Source organism: Trachurus japonicus, chromosome 7 (genome assembly GCF_045865225.1).
Source record: "Trachurus japonicus isolate A0001 chromosome 7, Traja_1.0".
NCBI lineage: Eukaryota > Metazoa > Chordata > Actinopteri > Carangiformes > Carangidae > Trachurus > Trachurus japonicus.
The window spans coordinates 33,711,215-33,729,930 of record NC_140913.1 but is presented as its reverse complement, the minus strand read 5'-3'; the positions used below and the strand labels follow the sequence as shown (position 1 = coordinate 33,729,930).

Below are 18,716 nucleotides of genomic sequence, written 5' to 3'. Positions count from 1 at the left end.
CTCGTCTGTAATGTCCCTCTTGTATTGAAGCCCCAACATGAGAAATTGTTCTGAAAAAAATTAAATAAGTCTATGTTTTAAGCTTGTTTGTAGCGGAAGCTCCCAGCACTGCTCTTCCCGGTCCGTCCAAATCTCGCGTGATTTGCACTGACTCCCAGTTCACGGCTCCGCAAATCGCGCGAGATTCCGGCAGAGCAACACTGGGAGCTTCCGCTACAAACAAGCCTAAAATATAGACTTATTTAATTTTTTTCTCCGAACAGTTTCTCATGTTGGGGCTTCAATACAAGAGGGACATTACAGACGAGCACTATGGAGGTATTTGGATGTTTTTTGGTGTGTCTTTTTGGACGAAGAAAAGTGAGCTCCGTTCTCAACCGTCATATGGACATGCACTGCTACGCCGAGACCCCCTGTAACTCAGAGAAGCCACGGAGGACTCTGAAACTTCTCCCAGCCCTTAGTCCACATGAGGGGGAGGAGATAATGATTTTTAGATCGGCGGAGATATGATATGAGATAATAACGGAACGTTACGAGTTGTTTTCGAGGTAAATACAAAGCCAGTATAGTGCCGAAAAACCGCCCCTGACGGAAACGCGCTTTGGTGGCTTATTATAAATTTACCTCAAAAACAACTCTGCGCTTCATGCACTGCCATGGATAGGGCCCCACTGACATTACCAGTGTACAGGGCCCAGAATTTGTTTGCTACGCCCCTGACCACACACACACTGAATGGCGTCCGTCTGGGAGATATGATGTCCTAATTGGTATCAGCAGTGGCAGACACTCAGCAAAAAAAACGCTGCATAATGGCCCTTCAGCGGCCTCTTTAGAAAAGCTGCCGGTCATTAGGGCGGTGACACACGAAGCTGGAAGCGACTGAGTGAAGTGAGTGAGTACCTTGGGCTGCAGCCTCTCGCCCTCGGCCAGGAACTCTGCAGATCCTTTAGAGACGGCAGCCAGGCCCTGCACCAGCCGCCTGCAGGCCTTCTGCCCGATGCCGAAGGTGAAGCATCTGCACACACAGAGACTTTAAAAAGACTTGCACACTGCAGCTCCGTGACAGAGCGTGATGATGATGACAGGTGTCTCCCTGCAAGGTGTGTGCACAAAGATGCTGTGGAGGTAATAGTGTTGTGGTCAGTGGTGTAGTGGGGATTTTTTTACTGGGTGGACGCCATCGAAATACAAAATCTGTGACGTCATTGAAATACCATCCACTGCCACATGAGAGTTTAATGTCACTGAACAAGAGGTAATGTTTAATTGTTATCTCTAGCCTAATGCCACTGTCACAATCATTCACTCCAAAGTGTTGAAAGTCCAAGACAAAGTTTCATCATCTTTAGACCAGGGGTGTCAAACTCAAATATACCCTGGGCCAAAATTTAAAAATTGGTACAAGTCGAGGGCCGGACTGGTTGTTTATTGAGCACATATTGAACCTAAAACTAACAAAGCCTGTAAGTTATTGCATATAAAAACAACATCATAATTAAATACATTAAAAATGCATTCATTTCTAATGGCTCTCTATCTGCAGCTTTCCATAGTCATTTCTAGGGGGAAAAAAACATTACTTTTCCGTTGTTTTGACACCCCTCCGCCTGGCCATGTGGATTTGTTTACAACGAAGCCGGTGAAAAATCAATAGGGAGCGATGAATAACGTTACAATGTTACGACGTGTCCGTCATAAAAGAATGCGGGTTACAGAGCGTGTTTGTGTCGCGGTGTGCAGAGACGAGAGCTGGGACACCGGGGTGGCGGCCAGGTCCTACTACACACAGGTTGGTTTTCAGCCGTGAGACGTCAGGTGAAGGCAGAGAGCCTCCGTTCTCACTCGTAACAAGTTGCAAGTCATGTAGTTAACGATCACAATTACTCCGGAGCTTTTTAATTAAAGCAGAAGTGAGTGATCCGGTCGTTTTCGCTAATGCTGCGTTCCAGGCAGGCTTTTGAAATCATAAATTACAGCTTCAAGTCACAACTTACGACTTTGTAGCGTTCCAGGCAACCCACTCGTGTTTTTCCGACCTGTTTTACCGGTGAAAGTCACTATAACGGCCACTCGTTACTTCCGACCCGTGAAATCGTACCAGTACGTCTTTTTGTACAGTCTATGTACCAGATCGAACTGGTACGACTTCACAGGTCGGAAAAAAACGAGTTTCCTTGAACGCACCATAACAGTCCTCGTCCCTACGTCACCACATTCACGGCGTCCCTTGGCTGCACACACAGCCCTTCATGCCGTTCTCTCTCCTCATTGGATAAAAACTGTAGGATACGATAAATGTTTTCTCCTCGGCTCAGAGCAGAGCAGAGGGACTGACAGACCCGTGTTTCAGACCAAACACTCTATGTAAGTGATTGCTGTCTGAAGATATAACTATTTAAGACTTATATTAACACAAATATATAACTTACTTCTGCTTTAAGGTAAAAACGTAGGCCCTAGCATAGCCACGGGAGAAATCCTGCTTAGTTCCTCTTTAGAAAAAAAAAAACAAAGACTGGGGGGACGGCGCACCCTCGCGTCCAGAAAGACCACCTAACCCCAGACCAAGACCAAACCAATGCAAGACCACATCTAAGACCATCACTGGATTCAGCACCAGTCCTCATAATAATAATGATGTGTCTTGATATTGACATTATTCCTCCTCAGCTAAAAAGAAAACATGATTTGATCTAAAATCTAAACCATATTTAAAGGGACAACGAGGAGTTTTGGAAAGCGGAAGTGTTTTCACTACATTTCCCATGAGCCTCCGCGCGCACAGTGAAATTCTTGGACCGGCGCAAGACGGACGAGAGCGAAAACATTTGCCAAGAATGTTTTCATTGATCAAGAATGAAAGTCGGAGGTTGGAAGACGATCAGGTACCGTCGTAGTTCCGACCATAAACGGCGATTCAGCTGCGTTATTCCCATGACCCGCCGGGCAGCGTCCATGAAACCGAAAGTAGGAAATGCTGGACGAGTCGACCACTAAATAATAATAACAAGACAAAACGATATATTTATGGAAAATGGACCATTAACAAGTGGTAACGTAGATTCATCCACATTAATATGAAACTCTTTATAACCAAATACAAACTCCTCGTTGTCTCTTTAATGTAAACAAAGTTTGTATTGAACAGAAGAACACAGCACAGAACCTGCTGAAGCCTCCTCCCACTGTCGACACTGGTGACACCAAGTTGTTACCATGGTTACACAAGCAGATAGGCCTACTTTAGTACAACTATCTTAGTAAAGTTATTGAATTACATCACATAAACCATAAACATAAAGTGAGCCAGTGACAGAGAGACATTTGCAGTTTTAAAATAAAAGATGTGACTGCAGCTGTGGTCTTGACTGGTCTGGAGAAAAACCCCTGAGTCCAGCTCCACCGAGACCGAGACAAGACCGAGACCTTGGAGATGTGAGACCAAGACAGGTCTAGAGTTGTCTTTTTATGATTTCAATTAATGAATTTTTTGTAACTTATTTCTATTGTCTCTATTTGTTACTGAATCACTTTGCTCTTTATCTCTCCATTTTTTCCCCTCATTTTTGTTCATTTTGCTCATATAATGTTGATTATGTATGCACTTTATCTCTTTTTAGGGCCCGAGCGGCGACTGCAAGTCGCCCAGCGAAAGCCCTATTGTAATTCGTTCATGCCCCAAAGTGCAAGTGACCCCAAAGTAATCAAGTAGTGAAGTAATCATGTGGTATGGAAGGCCCCTGGGGGGAAAATGCTATATTGAAATTGTAATTAGGGCCCGAGTGGCGACTGCAAGTCGCCCAGCGAAAGCCCTATTGAAATTGCTTTTATTAGGGCCCGAGCCAGTGACAACGTCACAGGGAGGACCCTATTGAAATTCGAGAGTCAAAAATAATCAACGAGGTAGTCGACAAGTAACAAGAAGTAACCAAGCAAGTAATCAAGTACTCAAGGACTCAAGTACCCTGGGGGGAAAAAACGCTATATTGAAATTGTAATGTTTTTAGGGCCCGAGCGGCGACTGCAAGTCGCCCAGCGAAAGCCCTATTGTAATTGCTCTGTTTATTATTATTCTTTCTTTCATTATTTTTCTCTCAAAAGGATCGCATTTTTGGAGGCTTCAACATGCCCCAAAACGCGTCAAATTGGGCATGCACATCAGGCCTCGCGAAAAATATGATATTTTAAAGTCGTTGGGAATGGGCGTGGTCAAATGGCTAAAACATCATAGGTCAAAGGGCGTGGCTTCTAGGGCCTGGAATTTTGGCTACTTTTCGTTTGCTCGCCATTTGACCTTCGAACAGCTCTCACACCCACATACTTTATCCGATCATCTTCAAACTTGCTGGACATGATGACGGCTCCGCTCTGAACGTCCCAATATATTAATTTCCTACGTCACTCATAGCGCCTCCCGGTGGTAACAGGAAGTGGCCAGGTTTTCCTTTAACATGTGCTGATGGCACATAGTTGACCTCATCAACTTCATTCCACTTCTAAAACATGCAGAGCAAGTTGGTGAAGCTACATCATGAACGCTGTGAAGCTACAAGTAATGGCGTCCGTGTGGCGATGCGACGACTATCCTCCCTCGCCATGAAAATACGTTTGCCCTTTTGGTGGCTTTAATAAACTTGTATCATCGTGAAATTTGATACACAGGTCCAGGGTGGAGACCTCTTCCATCTGATAGGGGTGTCGCTCATGTCGCCCCCTAGTGGAAACAGGAAGTGCCATTTTTTGCATTAACATTGTCCGATTTCCTCGAAACTTTGTGTGATGAGGGACTGACCCTGAACACACCTGCACGCATCCCATTACTGCCCCCTGGTGGATGAACCATTAACTGCTCATAACTCCCTCATGCTTTGTCCGATTTACTCCAAACTTCACATGAGTGATGAGGGACCGCCCCTGAACGCACCCACCCACAACTGCTTAGTGCCACCTGGTGGATGAACAAAACTTTGCATTTTTTGCCTCCTTCCAGGTTTTTTCTCCCTTTCAACTTCACGCCACAGCCCCGACATGCCTCAGGCCCCACGGTGGCATGGGTGAGCGAGGGCCCGTCATCGCCGCTTGCGGCTTTAATTTTTTCTATGTTTATTTGTTAGCCATAGAAATTTGTCTTGTTGTAATTTGTTATAGGGGTGGAACTTATGTTCACATTAATTTAAGTACTGCAATTTATACGTAATTTGTGCAAGTTTATTGTGTGTGCATCTGAATCTGTGATCTATGTTACTGTGGTCAAATTCATGTTCATGTAATTTGCTTCTGTGATGTAATGATAAGAAACAAAAGCCAATAAAAACTACAGTATTTTTCTCCTCTAGAGAGAACGGGAGAAGCTTCATTTGAACCATTTTTATTTTATTTCTCTGTTGACCAGTTTCACTGCTGCAGCGACGTCCCCCCTTTTTGCATTTTTAATGAGCTCAGACAGAGACAGAAATGTCATCGTCTCTCTTCCACCACCGTTTAAAAACCAAACATGGATTTTTTTTTTTTTTTGCAAAACAAGAGATTTATCCTGTTTGATTTTGTCTCAGCGGTGATTTGTGAAGCTGCTGGTGGGATAACGACCCGGGAAGTGTCGACGGATTGGCCGAGCTCCGTTGTGTAGCTAATGCGTTCGTCTAGGGAGGAGGAGGAGGAGTGGGGCAGTCATCCATTAAAAAGGGAAAGACAAAAGTAAATTATTTCCAGAGTGACTGGGGAGAGGGATTCTCAGTGTGAGACTTTAGAGATGCGAGCGGCGGCAGAGTGAAATGATTTCCCGGCGCTCCACAGACGACAGCTGCCGTTGGCATCGGCTCCGACTTCCTCCCAACGCTGCGTCGCTCTAATCTGAAACTGATCCTGTGCAAATATCAGCTTCCTGACAGATTCTTTAAAGGAGACAGACATGTAGGCTACAGTGTTCGACATAAAGATGCAAAAACTTCCAGATTTCATTTGGAGAGGATTAAAGCTCCATGACGAGGTGTTGATTGATTTTAATCCCTCTGACGATCCCCGGGTTGTAATTCTTTGTTGTCTATGTGTCTCTGCTTTTTTGCTATTTGCATAATGAGCATAAACAAAAAGATGAATTTATTATCGATGGCTTTGGCAAAACACACTGAACGGTTGCTCCTACTGAGCTTGATTTATTCAAGATGTGTCAACACAAATGAATCAAATTCACTTTCTTATATTATGGATTTTAAGGGGAGACACTACAGTTGAATAGAGTAAAAGATTTTAACTAACAGATATCACCATGAAACTTCCCAAGTTTATCACTCGCTTTAAGACAAATAATTTTTGTATTACAAGTTTTGTCAAATTTTATGTTTAAATATGTAAATGAGGCAATAACTGATGAAATATGCGCTAATTTGCATACATTTCCAGAACAGAAATCTGAACAATGGATAAAGCTACCATACTTTGTTTTATTTTGTTGACATATTAGAGTCAGAAGTTTTTACAGAGGAGGATTTTGGATATCTCTTTTTATCACTCTGTAAATGAGAAAATACTGTCACCAGCCCTAAAACATCTAATGTCTCCATGTTTTTAGTAATAAAATGTTGTATAAATCAGGCTGTGAATGATATATCAACAATCCCCTCTGTAAAAACCTTCAGAATATAGAAAGGGATCAAAGTGGAAGGTTTGGTGTTCAGTGCTGCTGAAGTGGAGATTTCTAGCTCAGAGTCTGAGTCTGAAAAACTCTTTCTGAGAAAACGGCCTTTAAAGACTTGGACTGTAAAATTACATAGATTGTTAATGTAAATCGTACTTTAACGATTGGTTGCGGATCATACGGAGGAAATGACAATTTTTGGAGCCTCCATCATTGTTCAGGAGAGAGAGCTTTACAATGGATTTAGGAGAAATCTACTTAGAGAATACGTGTTAAAGGTACAATATGTAAGAATGTGGCCAAAATTGTTGCTGCAGTCGAATTGAAAACACAGCAGCGCGTTGTCCCCCCTCCCCTACCCACTAGACTCCAGGTTGCCAGACAGAGACGCGCTAACTCACACAGCTGAAGAGACACACACACACACACACACACACACAGGTAGGTCAACACATTATGTTATAAAAATGGGAAGTAGATTTATCCTGTTACATGCAGCGTCTGTTGTCTGTCTGACGTCGGCCCGATTTCACGTGAATGCAACATCAAGAATAGCAGCTAAAGAGCAAGATTTTTTTTTGATTGTGCATCTGAGGAACTGAAAATAAAGCATCTATCTATCTATCTATCTATCTGTCTGTCTGTCTGTCTGTCTGTCTGTCTGTCTGTCTGTCTGTCTGTCTGTCTGTCTGTCTGTCTGTCTGTCTGTCTGTCTGTCTGTCTGTCTGTCTGTCTGTCTGTCTATCTATCTATCTATCTATCTATCTATCTATCTATCTATCTGTCTATCTATCTGTCTATCTATCTATCTATTAAGGCGTTAACTTTGACAGCACTATAGTGTTTGTCTGTTATTCTGAGCGGCCGACCCAACAGTTACTCACAGTCAGTCTCAAAGTCTCAAAGCAGAGTAAAAAGTAAAAAGCTAAATATTCATCAACAACCTCACTGTTTTATTGCTCTGACTCACAGTAACTACAGTACGAGCGGAGTTCACGTCACTCAGGTGATCTGCAAGTTATCGTTAACAGTTACATTACCGCTCCTACGCTTCGTCTGTGTGTGCAGCGCTGACACACACACACACACACACACTGTAACCCCGCATCTACAGGAGCCTTAGTGCGTGTTCTTCACACTGTAGATGAGCCGAGACGTCTTATACCACAGAATAAACGACACGAGCCGCTCCGTTTCATTCCTTTACAGTCTGTGGTTTCTCCTCCACTTTCTGACGATGGATCATAAAACATGACGACCGGAGACAGGCGACACGTTCCCAATCACTTCATTTAATTTACCATCGGCTCCATTTCGCCACATTTCCTCCCTCTTTTTTTTAACTTTCACTTTGTAATTCTTCCCTTTAGCTTTAGCGTTAGCAGCAGCTCAAACTAACTAGGCTACATGCTCACAACAGCAAGCTGTGTATTAAACGGCAGAGCAACAAGCCGCTTATTTCTACCGTGTGATATCAAAGAAATATGACCATAATAACCGATAATAGAACACAATCTTTTTTTTTTTCACAATCTCGTTTTATCTCCCAGCCGTAGTTGCAGCTCAGTGGAAGCTTAACTGGCAACCCGGAGGCTGAAATGTTATTGTGCAATATCTATTTATTCCTACAGGTTTTATTATAATACTGATTTTTAATAACTGTATGACTTATTTATTTTTTTCTTGTGTGAGTATACATGCGTGTCATTGAGGTTGTCCTTTTTAGCTTGTTTTAGTCTGTTTTAGCCCTGGAATGGATGTGGTAGCCTACCACAAATTTTGTTGCACTTGTCTGTTGCAAAGACAATAAAGGCTATTTGAAATGCCACAGACGCTGTGACTGGGTGGTGACACATGCCAACCATGGAAATTCAAAACATAAACATGATTTGCGGTCTGCAAAAAAAAAAATTTAATACGAATATGTCGGCTGTAGGATTGTTGTTGGTGAGTTCAGTATGTTATATGAACATTATTCCCGAGTCTCTGTGACATATTAGGACGATTTTACAGCCAGTTGCTTTAGATTTCTTACATATTGTACCTTTAAAGGGATAGTAGCATTTTTTTAAAGTGGGGTTGTATGATCTACAAATAGCCCCTAAGTACTTTAATTGCAGTAGAAGACTCTCTGCACTCCTCCCGTTAGCAACGCCAGCCCATAATAGCCCTGCCCAGAGATTTACAATTGTGAACAGACCCAAATAAACGGCCTATTTTATGACCTAACCAACTCACGTATCCCTCCACCCAGCGTTAGCGCCCGCCGATCAGCAGTTGGTTAGGTCCAAATAAAAACTGCGTTTTTCCTGCACTTTGAAGGGCTGGAAAAAAATATATTATAGCGAACAATGGAACTGTGTATTTTTTTTCAGGTAAAACCTCTTTTAGGCCGTGAAAATAGACCGTTTCTTTGGGTCTGTTCACAACACTGTATGTTGTAAATCTCTGGGCAGGGCTATTATGGGCTGGCGTTGCTAACGGGAGGAGTGCAGAGAGTCTTCTACTGCAATTAAAGTACTTAGGGGCTATTTGTACATCATACAACCCCACTTTAAAAAAAATGCTACTATCCCTTTAAAATCTCAGAATTGATCGGTGCATGAAGAAACAGTGTTTTTGCCTGTTAGTGTCTCGCTGCCAGTCTCGATCTTCACGTCTTATTCTCTAACTCAGCGGCTCGGTGACTCGCCTGATGTAGCGTGCGTGTCGGCGGACCAGCTCGATGACCTTCCCCGTGTTGCCGACGGCGCCGTCCGTGAGCAGGAAGAGCAGGCGCGGGTGTCCGCTGGACATCGGCTGCCTCAGGATCCAGCTCAGCGGCGCCGACACGTTGGTGCCGCCCATGTCGGCTCTGATCCTCCGGACGTACTCGCAAGCCGAGGCCAGGGCCTCCTGAATCACCATGACGAGGAGGAGGAGGAGGAGGAGGAGGAGGAGGAGGAGGAGAGAGAAGAAGGAATAGGAGGAAGAAGGAAGAGGAGAGAAGAGGAGGAGAGAGGAGGAGAGAAGAGGAGGAGGAGGAAGAGGAGGAGGAGAGAGAAGAGGAGGAGAAAGAGGAGGAGGAGGAGGAGAAGAAGGAAGAGGAGGAAGAAGGAAGAGGAGAGAAGAAGAGGAGGAGAGAGGAGGAGGAGGAGGAGGAGAAGAAGGAATAGGAGGAAGAAGGAAGAGGAGAGAAGAGGAGGAGAGAGGAGGAGAGAAGAGGAGAGAGGAGGAGGAGGAGGAGAGAGAAGAGGAGGAGAAAGAGGAGGAGGAGAAGAAGGAAGAGGAGGAAGAGGAGGAGGAGGAGGAGGAGAAGAAGGAATAGGAGGAAGAAGGAAGAGGAGAGAAGAGGAGGAGAGAGGAGGAGGAAGAAGGAAGAGGAGGAGGAGGAGGAGGAAGAGGAGAAGAAGGAAGAGGAGGAAGAAGGAAGAGGAGAGAAGAGGAGGAGGAGGAGGAGAGAAGAGGAGGAGAGAGGAGGAGGAGGAGAGAAGAGGAGGAGGAGGAAGGAAGAGGAGGAGGGGGAGGAAGAGGAGGAGGAGAGAGGAGGAGGAGAGAGGAAGAGGAGGAAGAAGGAAGAGGAGGAGGAGGAGGAGAGAAGAGGAGGAGAGAGGAGGAGGAGGAGAGAAGAGGAGGAGGAGGAGAGAAGAGGAGGAGGAGGAAGGAAGAGGAGGAGGAGGAGGAGGAGAGAGGAGGAGGAGAGAAGAGGAGGAGGAGGAGGAGGAGGAGAGAGGAGGAGGAGAGAAGAGGAGGAGGAGGAAGAGGAGGAGGAGGAGAGAAGAAGAGGAGAGAAGAGGAGGAGGAGGAGGAGGAGGAGAAAGGAGGAGGAGGAGGAGGAGGAGGAGGAGGAGGAAGACAGATAAACAGAGGTCTATATTTGCCTCAGTTCAATGTTAACACCGGAGCTGCTGCAACACAACCTGCTACACACACCACACAAAAACATCAGTTCCACATTAACAGTTACACAACATTATTATTATCACTGGATTTTAATCGTTATTCCATTTAAAAATAAAATGGCTCACTGGCAAAACTACGATCATTTCCTACAAACACCAATAGATCTGCAGTGAATAATCGATCGGTGCTGTGACAGAAAATCGATCAGAAGCTGTTCTAATAAATTATTTTTGCCCAAAACTGACAACAAACATCTGATTCCAGCTCAGAGGATTTGCTGCTTTTCTAAATTTTAAAGGGACAACGAGGAGTTTCGGAAAGCAAAGTGTTTTCACACTACATTTCCTACTACAAAATCACGTATTTCGTATATAACTATTGTCTTCTTCAGATTTGATGATCACTATCTACACTGCATTATGGGTATTTTATCAAATTTTTGCAAAAAAAAATGTATCAATCCACCACCATTCAGTGTTTTCATTTTCCAATACTTCAAGGTTGTCATTTCATTCATTCATTTTAGTCATCCTGACCTTATCTGTCTTAGATGTAGTCAGATTGTATTTTTATATTTATTTACTTGTTATTATTTGATGTATGTGGAGCCATTGGCGACAAAATTTCGTTCCGCTTTGGACCTGTGGGGAATAATGTGAAACTTCAGTCGTCTCCAACAAAACCAGATTTACGTTGTGACACTTTGTTGGATGTTGAACCTGAGATTAGGAACAACCGAACGCCTCCACCAGCTGCAGCAGTAAAATGTCACTTAGTACATTTTGCAGATAGTACTACTACTGTGCTTTCACTAAAGTGAGATTATGATTGAAGGTTAAGGTGAAGATCGTACGTGTTTACACAAGAAACAGAAGTAGAGTTTGATGAATAACATGAAATTCTTCCTTTTAACAACGTTAAATTCTCTGAAATGGAGACAGCTGCTCCGTCTTCCCACTTTTAATTTCCATCTCTCGTTTTCTTTGAGACTTATTGGAGTGAATTTAATAAGAGATCAAATCATAGATCCACTGGATATATTAGTTTTGTGTTAGATAATGGGGATGTAACTTAATCTAACTAAAAATAAATACTTGAGTCAAGAATCTGAATAAAATTTCGAGCTCAGCAACAGACAGAGATGCGGAGCGTCTTTTACCTCCTCGTAGCTCTGGCTGGTCGTGAACAGAGACTTGAACGTGGAGCCGAAGCCCACGATGTTGAACAAGCAGCCGGGGACCAGACTCTTCAGAATCACCACCATGGCGTCCTGAGGGAAACAAAACCAAAACGAGTCTCATTAGGTTCTTCATGTCCTGTTGGAGCGTTTGTACTGTGTGGACGTCTGTCTGCGTCTGAATGAATGAATGAATTAATGAATTAATGCATAGTGCTCTAGTCCAATGGTTCTCAAAGTGGGGTCCTTGAGAGGGTTCAAGGGGGGTCCCCAAATTTTTTTAGAACTTTTATTTTTTAGAGACTTGTATTTTTATTTTTTTTTAGAATTTTTTTTTTTTTTTTTTAGAAATTTTACAACATTTTTCTAGAATTTTTTTTTTTAATTTAATGTTTTAATTTTACTACTTTTTTTTAGAACTTTCATTTTTTAGATTTTTTTTTAAATTTTACATTTTTCTAGAATTTTAATTTTTTTACCACGATTTTTTAGAACTTTTATTTTTTAGAGATTTTTTTCGATTTTTTTTTTTTTTTAAATTTTACAGCATTTTTCTAGAATAAAATTTTTTTTTTCAATTTTTTTATTTTTTATTTTTTACCACATTTTCTAGAATTGTTTGAAAACTTTTTTTTTTTTTTTTGAGAAATTTGACCACCTTTTTTCTAGATTTTTTTTGTGTGTTACCCCTATTTCTAGAATTTTCCCCACTTCTAGAAATGTTTAAAATGTTTTGGGAGAAATTGTACCACATCTTCCCAGAAATTCCTCTACAATATTTCGTAAAATTCATGCCATTGGCCCTAATATACATGTACATTGATTAAAAAAGAAATGTAGAATATGTCTGGTGTTCACAATTTTGTCCAATGGGGGTCCTTGACGTAAAAAAGTTTGAGAACCACTGTTGGAGCGTTTGTACTGTGTGGACGTCTGTCTGCGTCTGAATGAATGAATGAATGAATGAATAAATAAATGAATGAATGCATATGGTTCTCAAAGTACGGTCCGGGGACCCCCAGGGGTCCTTGAGAGGGTCCAAGGAGGTCCCCAAATTTTTCATGAAATTTTTTTTAGAACTTTTATTTTTAATTTTTTAGAGACTTTTTAAATTTTTTTTTTTTTTTAGAAATGTTACAACATTTTTTTAGAATTTTTAAAAAATTTTTAATGTTTTAATTTTACTACTTTTTTTAGAACTATTGTTTTTTAGAATTTTTTTTTTTACCACTTTTTTTTAGAAGTTTTATTTTTTAGAGATTTTTTTTTTTTTTTTTTTTTTTATAAATGTTACAACATTTATCTAGAATTAAATTTTTTTTTAGAAATGTTTCAATGTTTTTGGAGAAATTGTAGGCTACCACGTCTTCCCAGAAATTCCTCTACAATATTTCCCAAAAATTCATGCCATTGGCCCTAATAGAAATGTACATTGACTAAAAAAAAGAAATATATGTCTGGTGTTTGCTTCAAAATTTGGTCCAATGGGGGTCTGTGGTCTAATATGTGTCAATTTAGGGTTCTTGATGTAAAAAAGTTTGAGAGCCACTGCTCTACTCAGACAGAGCCGTCGTTATCACTGAACAGGCAGATTTTCTCAAGGAGAGCAGCAGCAGAATAGCACTTATTCAGGTGAAGAGCACCAATGTCACACCAGCCTGACAAGTCTATGATAATAATGATAATAAAAATAATCTTATTCAGGCGCATCATCAAAAGAAAAACCTTCATCTTCAAGGCTCCAGTTTTTTTTTTTCTTTTAGAGATTTATATGTTGTAGAATTTGATGAATCAAGCTCACGTTGGCTTTGAGCCCAGATTCTTAAGCATTATTTATATATCCAATAAAAGCCTGAGTCTGAGCCACAAGTGAACATCAGTCAGCATCACATCACAGGGCAGACAAGCAGCTGAATAACGTACAGACAGTTTAAAGAAGAACATGATATAAACCTCGTAGAAAAACGCACATGAAGCCTCGGAGACGTGTTGTTGTTATTTAAATCCTGGCATCTGGGGGGACGTTTAGCTAATAGTCAGTGATTTATCTGATCAATATTCGTTATGTTCATGACATTCACACAGTCGGATAACCACGTCTGTGATATAATCTCTGTTTATTCAGAGACAAGGAGCCTCAAGCAGCAAATCATGATGTGTTTGATGCATTCGCTTTCCATTTAATCTCCTTAAGAACATGTTTATCCTTCATTCATCGCCATCGATTCAACTAAACAAACATTCAATGTAATCTGCTGAAATGATTCCAGAAAAAAAAGCATCTTTAAACTGCTGCTGTGTAATTTATTTTACAATCTATATGTAAATCAGTGTTTGGCTCCCATGCATGTTTGGATCCAGATCTATATATAAGCAATGCAATAAATATATATATGCAGCAGGGGAAATAAGTATTGAAGGCGTCTCCAGTCTAAAGCTCTGAGCTCCGTGACGACAACTCCTCTGAGTTTCCTTTAGACGGTGCATTCAGGGGTTTAGAAACACATCTGTAACCTGTAACGCCATCAGTTTGTTTTTATCAACATGAGGTTGTGAAGGTCTGGAGAGAATGGCTCTTTGCTTTGCTTCTTATATGATGAGAAACCTTTTTACACACTGCAAAAACTCAAAATCTTTCCAAGAATATTTGTCCTTTTTCTTGTCAAAATGTCTCATTTCTAGTCAAAACTAATCTCTTTCCACTTAAAATAAGACTCATCACCTAAAAATGTACTTGTTTTTAGATCATTTTCACTTGTTTTAAACAAATTTTCACTTGAAATAAGTAGAAAAATCTGCCAGTGAAAGCAAGTTTTTTGTGTTTGTAATAAGGAAGAAAAACTTGCTCCACTATCAGATTTTCCTACTTATTTCAAGTGAAAATCTGCTTGTAAGAAGTAAAAACTGTCTCAGACTCATCACATAAAAAGCTACTTTTAATGTGATGAGTCTTATTTTAAGTATAATGAGATTTGTTTTGACTAGAAATGACATTTTGACTAGAAATAAGACAAATATTCTTGATAAGATATTTGAGTTTTTGCAGTGTAGGTCATCAATTAGGACTAAAGCAGCTGATATTAATTAGGATGACTTTCTAAACACTGACAGATTCCAGCTGCTTTCTTGTCTTTCCTTTCCTTTCTGCACCGCCTCCTTTTTCTTCTTTGTGTGCTCAATACTTATTCACTTCATTTATGGACATACTACAGTGGCATCGTGCAAAAGTCTGGTCCAAATGTCTGTTAATGTGAACAGTTCATCAAGTGTCATTTGGCTAAGGTTGTCGAATCCCTTACGGCATTTCCTGGAGGTAAACAACATTCTTCAGCCTCAACAATCCGGATTCAGGCCTCGTCATAGCACCACAACAGCTGCGACACACTGGTTGTCAATGATATAATCAATTCACTTGATAATCGCCTGCACTGTGCTGCACTCTTTATTGATCTATCGAAAGCCTTTGACACTGTGGATCATAATATTTTATTAAGGGAGGACACAGACTGTTTTAGCATATGGGTCTAGATCAAGTTTACTTAATGTGTACAAAGGTGTACCTCAAGGGTCAATTCTAGGCCCCCTTTTTATTTACACTTTATATAAATAGTATTGTTCACTCTTCCATGTCTTGCAACTTCCATTATTATGTGGATGATACAATTCTGTATAGTACTGGTCCCACACCAGAAGCAACAGTCACGAATTTACAAAAGAATGTGAAACCCAGGAGACTTCAGCTCTCAGATAACTTTGACCAAGGTATCAGACAAGATACAGTATTTACTATTTACACACTGATAGGGCCAATTCCAATTCCTATCTTAACCCTCAATCTTAACCCTCAAGCTCAACCCTAAATTTTAGTAGCCCTCAAAACCAAGTGTTAAGGGCTATTTTGTGACTTAGAAATGGGACACGTTGTCTCTGTAGTCCCTGAAATGAAACGTTTTTTTATTTTTATATTTGCACTGTTAAAGCAACATTGCAGCAGTGTTTCGTACCCGTGCAGGGAAGTTACATAGTGCAGTTTCAGCCGACGCGACCCCGCTCAGGCTGCGGTGGCAGCACCATTCATCCTATTAACCATTTTTCTATCATTGCAATGAGTCTGGAAACATTATTTTAAGGCCGAAAAACTCCGCAATGTTACTTTAAAGGTGTACAGAAATGGCCGTTTGTCCTGTTTGTCGCGCCGAGTCGTCACGAGCTGCAACACGAGTTTACCCGAGTAAGGAAAACGAATTTGATTGGTCGTTATCGAGCGGGCGGGATATTCAAAGTTTGGGGCGAGACCGAGCTCCGTGTGTGTGTGCGTGTCTCAGACGTTTGAATGAATCAGTGGCTGATGAATCGTGTACAGGCTGACGTATAATCCGTGCACCTGCATTATACAATGCGGAAAAAAAATACCACACTTTCATCCCAGATTTACTCAAAAATAGAATTTTGCACAAAGTTTGGCCTACATCGTCTGAAAGATGAGTTATCACATTAATTTTATGATCCAGAGTGGGCTCAAATTCAATTTTCTTTTCTGTACACCTTTAACCGTCCACTTTTAAAGCGAGCCGAGCCGACACTCTGTAGCCTGTGTGGGTGAGATTTGGCTGGAGCACCAGCCGCTCTGCTTCATCCCCGGGGGTTTTTTGCAGCTCGGAGCCGATGAGGACGGGTGGAGGACCGACAGACTGGCCCAGTCTGCTACGGTCTAATGTCTCGAGAAATACGGTGCCAAGCCACAGCCGCCTGCCGCTACAAAGTGGGGCTTCTCAGCGGCGGAGGTCCATTATAAGACGCCGAGGCAGACTGGCATCTCGCTGCTGCTCTCCGTGGTCCTGATGCGGCACAGGTGAGACCAACATGCCCTGTCCGCGTCGGCCGTATCGGACGGCTGCGGCACGACACGGTGTTTCTTGAGACAGGGCGGCCGACTGACCGACCGACCGAACCCTTCCCGACCGGCTCCAAGCGGCAAAAACCCCGCGGGTGAAAGCGGATGTAACGTAGCAACATTGTCCGCACCGGCCGGCTATTGACAAAAGATCGTAAAATAAAAAACTAAAAGTTATGCAACTCCAAAACGGGCCTAAACTAAGATAATATGAACAGAAAAGGCTTGCGCACATCCAGAAGTGCAGCCAGGTGCTGAGTCCAGGGAGACGAATATCAAAGAGAAGAAAGGACTCGCCACACTGTAGGAGCTCCCAAAAAGCTCCTAAACTAGGATGATACAATGGTTTTTGTAATATTTATATCTCTATTAACAAAGAAAATACTTAAATTTGTAGCTCGCTTTCTTTGCAGCTTTCGGTTTGGTGAAAATACGCAATGCATTCTGGGTAGCCCCTGTTCCCAAGGGTGGTGTCGGAAAATTTCAATAAAACAGCCCTTAAACTTGCCCCTCAACTTAATTTTTCTGAGAATCAGGACAGCACTTGCACTAGCGGGAGCGCGCATTTTTGAGACTGAGGGTTAAGCGAGGTGCAGACGTTATGGCGCCATAACGTCTGCATGATGCCACTGTATATGTTTTGATTTCTTTGTATGTGTGGATAACTTGGTGGTTTAACGACATCTGGTGAAAACTTCATGTCGAAAAACATCATGTTGACTCCTTCAACACTTCTCTTATTTTCCCCGGCTGTAGGCCTAAGTGGATGTTACTGTTGTTGTACTGTAACTGCACCTTGACCCGGTTGATGTTGACCCCGCTCATGCTGCCGCTGCGGTCGATGAGGAAGATGAACTCTCCGTGAACCTTCCTCAGGTCGGCGCTGATGGACTTGAGGTCGGGACAGAAGTTCAACATGACCACAGGGTTGTGAAGGATGTCCTTATGCAGCCGCCGGTGAATGATGTCTACCTGCGAGGAGGAGGAGGAGGAGGAGGAGGAAGAAGAAATGAATGAGTTAAAGGGATAGTTCACCCCAAATTGAAATTTCACTCATTATCTACTACTCCCCCTCATGTGGACTAAGGGCTGGGAGAAGTTTCAGAGTCCTCCGTGGCTTCTCTGAGTTACAGGGGGTCTCGGCGTAGCAGTGCATGTCCATATGACGGTTGCAAATGGATACCAACTGTCTTCGTAACAAAAAGACACACCAAAAAACATCCAAATACCTCCATGCTGCTCGTATGTAATGTCCCTCTTGTATTGAAGCCCCGAAATTGTCCAGAAAAAAATTAAATAAGTCTATATTTCAAGCTTGTTTGTAGCTGAAGCTCCTCTTCCCAGTTTGTCCAAATTTGACGAACCAGGAAGAGGAGCTTCGAGAAGCTTCAGCTACAAAACAAGCTTGAAATATAGACTTATTTAATTTTTTTCGGGACAATTTCGCATTTCGGGGCTTCAATACAAGACGGACATTACATACGAGCAGCATGGAGGTATTTGGATGTTTTTTGGACATGCACTGCTACGCCGAGACCCCCTGTAACTCAGAGAAGCCATGGAGGACTCTGAAACTTCTCCCAGCCCTTAGTCCACATGAGGGGGAGGAGATAATGAGTGAAATTTCAATTTTGGGTGATCCCTTTAAAGGTTTTTTTTGTGAATTGGCGAATCTTTTAATTCATCACTTTAAAAGGCCAAAAAGAGAGCAAGAGAGAGGGAGAGAGAGGGAGGGAGACAAGTGATCAGGTGGAGAGACAGAGCACATCAATTATTGTAGATGTGCAGGAAATTCCAGGCAGAGTGTGGCGAGCCTTTGGAGTGTTTCCATAGAAACCAATTTTTATGGCTAAGTGCTCTCTCTCTCTCTCTTCCCCTCTCTCTCCTTCTCCTGTTAAGGTCTGACGGTCATCAACAACCTCATCACAGCTGAGATGTGAATGGAAACACACGATTCTCACCGATACAAAGACGCTCACACTGAGGTTTCTCCCATTTTTCCCTGTTAAAAGGGAGTTTTTCCTCAGTGGATGTAGTTATTATGATGCCATGTGAAGCCCTTTGAGACAAACTGTTTGGCTATACAAATAAAACTGCCTTGCCTTGCCTTGCCAACGACGGCG

At 42.1% G+C, this 18,716-nt stretch overlaps 1 protein-coding gene across 1 annotated transcript in view; it reads right to left on the bottom strand.

Moving 5' to 3' along the window:
• The window catches only part of vwa5b1 (von Willebrand factor A domain containing 5B1), a 60,605-nt gene that overhangs the window by 27,074 nt on the left and 14,815 nt on the right, over positions 1-18,716 (bottom strand). Inside the window, exons 8-11 of the mRNA XM_085782998.1 lie at positions 17,389-17,565; positions 11,682-11,792; positions 9,333-9,535; positions 907-1,021 (exon numbers count right to left, since the gene is read on the bottom strand). Of these exons, the coding sequence (XP_085639124.1) occupies positions 907-1,021; positions 9,333-9,535; positions 11,682-11,792; positions 17,389-17,565 (606 nt within the window). The remainder of the gene's footprint in view (positions 1-906; positions 1,022-9,332; positions 9,536-11,681; positions 11,793-17,388; positions 17,566-18,716) is intronic.